We start from the raw sequence: 6,503 nt of genomic DNA, 5'->3' as shown, positions 1-6,503 counted from the left end.
TGACTTCCACACTTCATTTCATATGCACATAACCCATGTTAATTTTCTATTGTTAGCGTGGGCTCTGTAATACATGCATGAACTGCATTAAACATTGAAAAACAGAGGTCACTGTGGTGATGTTGTACAAAAGCATAAGTTCCTTGTCTGCAGGATACCAGATGCTGAACAAAGGGATTAGTCATGCTTCTACCCACTTGAAATCCAAAATTTCCACCCATTTGTAATGGCCCAGAAGTATTTGCATTTCATCACAGATCATTTGACACTTTGCTTTACAATGTGTACATGATTCCTTGTCATGAAAAAAATCAGGTCTTCAGCTATTCTCATCTCTAGATCAAAAATGGTGCAGTTTTTATTAAAGACATCATGGCAGAAGTGACAGTTAGGCACAAGACAAATCCCTGTAGAAATAGAGATTATTGCAAGCATGGACTACAAAGCTGGAAATTTTCCAGATTTATTAACAAGATATTATTATAAGGTTGATACACTCAACATTTATTTTGATCACATCATTTTACAACATTAATAGAATTCTAGGACATTAAACATCATTGACTTGGATATAACACAAGGATTAAAAAAAATACTCCCACAAAGCAAGTTAAACAATCTTGTCCTTACATTGAAGCATCTGTGAAGAGGCAATGCAGGGTGGCAAAAATTAGATTGGGCTGCCCTAGAAAATTCAGAACAGGTTCCAGCTTGAGGACCTTGGCAGATTTCTGGAGAGAAAGTTGACTAGCTCACTGCCATAACAAAATGGTCTATGTTCAGAACAAATCATTAAATCACCATTTTGGCGAGAGAACAGTGTAGCACGGGAAGATCATAAATTTCAAATTTCTACTTCTGCAACAATAAACGTAAGAAAAAGTTGACCTTTGTCAACTTAATTTTGTCTTCCTTTAAGGTCTAACTTAAACTTGATATTCAACAACAAAACTGTTCTAAAATATTGAAATCCAAAATGGGAGGGATTCCTTCTGCTGTGATCCAGTGGACATCATACCACTCTTACCAGTTTCAAGGGATGAATATGTTCTTTAAGATAGGATGCACTCTGGGGTGTCCTCTATATGATCGTCCTGTAATAAAACAATTAAGGATATTAACAAACATATCATCAAGAAACAATTTAACATTTGGTAAAACATCTGATATAGTGCAGTGGGGCACTGCAGGGTTTTGAAGAAGATGGCTCCATCACAGGTAGACAGGGTGGTGAAGAATGCATTTAGCACGCTGGCCTTCATCGGTCGAGGCACTGGATATTGGAGGTGGGATGTTTTATGTTATAGTTGTACAAATCATTGGTGAGGCTGCAATTATTGTGTACAGTTTTGGACATCCTGTTAAAGGAAAGACATAATTAAACTGGAAAGAATGCAAAGAAGATTTACAAGGATGTTGCCAGGACTAGTCGGCCTGAGTTCTAGGGAGAGGTTGGCCAGGACAGGACTCTATTCCTTGGAACGAAGGAGAATGAGGGGTGACATTATTGAGGTGTATAAAGTCATGAGCAGCATAGAGAAGATGAATGCACATAGTCTTTTTCCCAGGAATGGGGAATTGAAAACTGGAGGACATAGGTTTAGGTGAGAGGGGAAAATTTAAGAAGGACCTGACAGGCAACTTCTTCACGCAGTGAGTCATGCATATATGGAATGGGCTGTCAGAGAACGTGGTTGAGGCAGGTTCAGTAGCAACATTTAAAAAACATTTGGATAGGTACAGGGAAAGGAATGGTTTTGAGGGATATGGACCAAATGTGGGCAATTGGAACTAGCTGAGTGGGCACCATGGTCAGCATGGAACAGTTTGGGCCGAAAGGCCTGCTTCCATGCCGTATTACTCTATGACTCTATGGTTCTATCCTTGTGTCCATCTCATTCCCAATACAAATTCACTTGGAACCTTGGGGATGGGTTAAGGCAGATTATACTTTTTGTTTAAAGAGTTTAACCTGTCCCAGAGAATTTGTGTGGCTGATCTCAGCACTCTATAACTCCCCCATCTTGGGACTGGAGGGTCTGACGGAAGACAGGAGCAAGTAACTGAGAATGCAGTACCCTATCCAAGATTCAAATTCAGGGGAGACTTAGAGTAGTAAATAGACCAGGGGGAAATGTAGAGTGACACAGGACCACATGGAGCATACAGTTATCAGCAATAAATTTGACTGACAGGTAAGGCCCAAATATAAGTATTATCACAATAATTATATTGGTACTTCATTTTTAATAAGAGTGCTGGCTCCAGGTGCAGTATTTGACTTTGATCTATTATCATATTCAACTGAGCTGCAGGTCCCCTTAATCCCAAACTCACCCCATCCTCCAGTAACATTTTGTCCTACACCTTTTATGAGTATGCATGCTCAGGCATGTTTCTTTTTCAAAATAATACTTCCAATGCCTGAAAACTATATACTTTGATTTTGCATGCTAAGCTGCTGCTCTTGCTATTATCCTTATAGCTCTTCATAAGTTTAGCTCATATAATCTCTCTATTACAAAAGGTTTTATTCACCAAAACTTTGCAAATAATGCCCTTACTCTTACCCTCTAGTTGCGTTCCATCCAGAGCGGATCTAATTTGGAATCTAATTTTTACAGTTTTTACAAAATCCCAGTTTTTACAAAATTCTAACTTTCTAAAACACATATCAATTTAGACTTTCATTAGAAATTAACTTCTTCATTGTATTTATTACATAGCTGTTGCAGCTGAGAATTGATCTTGACGCACACTCAAAAAAGTAAAAAGTAAAATACAAAAAAGTAAATTACACTAAAGTTTACAATTTTCAATTTGTTTTCTTACAAAAGTGAAATATTTCCAATCATTTGTCAATAAGAGGCAAAAGTTTGAAAGTAAAACTTGGAATATTTAATTTTTCATAAACTTTAAACAATTTAATCTAATCACAATTTGGTACTTATTCCCCAAAAAAACTTTAAATGTTTTTTTTCCCTCTTCTATTTGCCTCTATCCCCAGCAGAAACAAGAGAAAGTCTCACCACGGCCTCTGGATGGATTTGGATTCCGGTAATATGGTGGCTGCTTCCTCTGCTGTCTTTGGAAAATGTTTTTCTTCTTGTTAATATGAGGAACTGGCCTTTTCTTTGTTGCTGGCATGGGAGTGTTACGCCTCAACACCTCACCCCTCTTTTGCACCTGTTCTGCAATATCAGCACCCAGCAAGTCAGATGATGTCATGTTTGGATGTTCTTGAGGTTTAACAGGGGTTTTGAATTTGAATAATTGTAGCAAATTTTCAGCACGAAGACTTGTCAACCAGCAATGAGTCTGTCCAGCATACAAAATTGATTGATGGCACGAAGTTACTGTCGACTGCAGTCTCTCTTTCAGCTGTTCTGTAGTGAAGGAGTCTAGTTCTCCAGATAACTCATCCAGTTCATACTTCTGTATGGCAAGTAAAAGTGGACTTACAATTTCTGCTACTTTTGTCTGCGCCTTACATAACACCTTCTCTGGTTCCCCTAACTTTTTATCGAGATCTTCACGGGAACGTATAACTTTCTTGCCGATCAGTAGTTGAATAAAAGCGTCATCTATCTTTGGTGTATTTAAGTCATAAATATCAGGAGTTCCAGTAATACTTTGTAAATATCGTTCATGAGTTTCTAGCATCGGAACTTTGAAAGCATATGGTAACAACCTGAAACACTCAAGTTCTTTTCCTTTATAAGTTTCAGGAAACCACAATTTACTTTTAAATGGGATATTGCCTTCAAGCGGCACTTTGGTCCACCTTAGCAGCTGTTCTGAATGTTTAGCCCTGAGTTCAGCTAAATTTGGGGTACATGTTGGTTCGAAGATGTCTTCTTCAGGTGCAGTAATATTTTGCTGGATACCATGTAACCTGTACAGAGATGCTGCAAAAGGAGGCATACCACCGGCTGTTGGATCCCAGTCTGGAAACTGTAATGACAAATCAATAACAATCTTACTAATCATTCACTGTCTCCTACTGACTGATAGTTTAAAATAACATGATGATAACAGACACCATAACAAGTGAAAGTTACAGAGCTATGATATGCACATTTAAGAATATTATTCTCATTGGTGGCTTTCAGTCTGATGGAAAGCATTCTTCATTTTTCATGTAACTCATTTACGAGATGTGAGAGTTGTTGGCAAGGTTAGCATTTATTGTCCATCCCAAATTGCACTTGAGGAGATGGTAGTGAGCCACTGCTGTCTATGTCTATCCATTTAGGAAGTTCCAGGATTTTGACCCAATGACATTGAAGGAATGGCAACATAGATCTAAGTCAGGATCATGCATGGCTTGGAAGGGAAACTGCAAGTCATAGAATCATAGACTGCCTACAGTGTGGAAACAGGCCCTTCAGCCCAACAAGTCCACACCGACCATCCGAAGAGCAACCCACCCAGACCCACTCCCCCACCCTATTACTCGACATTTACCCCTGATTAATACACCTAACCTCCTCACCCCTGAACACTATGGACAATTTAGCATGGCCAATTCACCTGACCTGCACATCTTTGGACTGTGGGCAAGAAACCGGAGCACCTGGAGGAAACCCACGCAGCACGGGGAGAATGCACAAACTCCACACAGTCACCCGAGGCGGGAATCGAACCCAGACCCCTCGCACTGTAAGGCAGCAGTGCTAACCACTAAGCCACCGTGCCACCCATAACACCACCTGGGAGATGTTCATTCTCCTAGTTTTGTTCGTCTCGGTGTTAAGAGGCCATGGATTTAAAAGGAGTTTTCATAGTAGCCTTTGCGAGGAGAGGGAAATAAAGCTTTGTTTTGGTTTTCTTCGTTTTGTTTGGTTTCCCAAACAAGGTCTAAACTCAAGCTACAATTGTGATTTCTTCCCTGGTTGCTATTGTCAAGAAATAGTCAATTTCTCATAGGTCAACATCAATAATATATCAGAGCTGAAACAGCAACATTAAGTACATGCTTCATTCAGACTTTTGATTAAAAATAACTTGGTTCCCTTCTCAGTTACCATTTAAGTGACAGAAATATCAGCCATTGATACAAATGCAAGAACCCAATTTTAACAGCCAAGTACTTTGGGAGGCACAAGGATACGGGAACAAGTGGTGGTGGTTTTCGGAGTGGGTCCAAGATTTCTTTTATGATATCTAGAGAAGCATTTCTGCTTTATAGGAAACCTAAACAGACCAGCCCTCTTCTGGACTTGCTTCTGCTATGTTCCAGACTTCTCCAGCAAGTTCATTGTGAAGGGCAAACACACAAACATGTCTTAAAAATCATATTGAGCCCTATTTCTATCACAAGACCCGGTGTCACAATTTATGAAACCCTAACCTGCCTCCAGCAAAGGAACCAAGGCTATTGGTCACGATGGTGGTAAAATATGAAACAATGATTTTCACATTCCATTGTCTGACTTAAAGATTCGGGACTTTTATGTTGCTAGGTGATTTTAAAAAGGAACAAAAGCACTACGTTAAAATTGTCACAGTGATCACCTGACCCCACAGGTCACCAAGTTTGATGAAACTATAGTAGAACAAAAGCAATCCAAACTAACATTAACACTGTACCAAAAATAGTTAAACCAGCCAGCCAAACGTTCTTTGTGATTTACAGTTTTCGAGCTGGTTGGAGATGAAAACATCACCTGCAATTATCAAGTTCGGAAGCAAAGAAGTCAGATACTGAAATAAACTAACACTTTTAAGAAGCTCTTTTTTGACAGAGCAAATGAGAGATGGATTTTTAATTGCAGTGCTAAATTAGCTGGAGATCTCCCTGCTTCTGAAGAAGGAAAAGTGCCCAGTGACCATGCTGATCGGACAGAAACATCAGAACACTGAGAATTTTAAAAGATATCTGCAATATTCACAGTTGCTGTTGATTGAGGCACTACTACCGAACCATGGCCTTAGGCTAAAACCTTAAATGTCAAATCACCCTAAGGAATCTAAACTCTGCATTCTATTAACTTACATTTGTTCTGGGCATGAACTTCTTTTAAGTTTTTGTGTGCGTGCATGCACATGCATGTTTGTGAAGGCTGGTTTGATTTCACAAAGGCTGCATAGCAATATCACAACTTTATTTTTTCTCGTGATTAGCAGGTAATAAAATTGCTCCTTCATTCAAGAAATCCTTGTGAATGCTCCTCATTGCTACAATGAAAACTAGTTAATTACATTTCAATTGAGAAGAGATGTAGCTGTATGCAAACATTTCTTTTAAACATTTGATGTGGTCAACCAGATAGATTGAAAAGCGGGGAGCCAATTTACCACTCCTCACCTGGTCATAACAGATTCAAAGCACAGAAGTGCACTGCGAACAGGGTTAGAGTACCATACTCTAGTCAATTTTAACCAAATTTCAGTAATTTCTAAGCATAGAGGGTTAAATCTAAAACAAAAACAGAAATTGCTGGTGAAACTCAACAGGTTTGGCAGCATCTGTGGGAAGAAAGCAGAATTACTGTTTTGTA

At 39.1% G+C, this 6,503-nt stretch overlaps 1 protein-coding gene across 2 annotated transcripts in view; it reads right to left on the bottom strand.

Moving 5' to 3' along the window:
* Positions 1-518: 518 nt before the first annotated feature.
* Positions 519-6,503, bottom strand: part of LOC132823319 (uncharacterized) — a 57,111-nt gene continuing 51,126 nt past the window's right edge. For both annotated transcript variants that reach the window (XM_060837005.1, XM_060837004.1), the window contains exons 14-15: positions 3,030-3,954; positions 519-1,094 (exon numbers count right to left, since the gene is read on the bottom strand). In XM_060837005.1, coding sequence (XP_060692988.1) covers positions 1,033-1,094; positions 3,030-3,954 — 987 coding nt within the window. In that variant the 3' untranslated portion in view covers positions 519-1,032. The remainder of the gene's footprint in view (positions 1,095-3,029; positions 3,955-6,503) is intronic.

Source organism: Hemiscyllium ocellatum, chromosome 16, assembly GCF_020745735.1.
Source record: "Hemiscyllium ocellatum isolate sHemOce1 chromosome 16, sHemOce1.pat.X.cur, whole genome shotgun sequence".
NCBI classification, from domain to species: domain Eukaryota; kingdom Metazoa; phylum Chordata; class Chondrichthyes; order Orectolobiformes; family Hemiscylliidae; genus Hemiscyllium; species Hemiscyllium ocellatum.
Note: the sequence above shows the minus strand (reverse complement) of the source record. Positions and strands in the feature narration are given on the sequence as shown.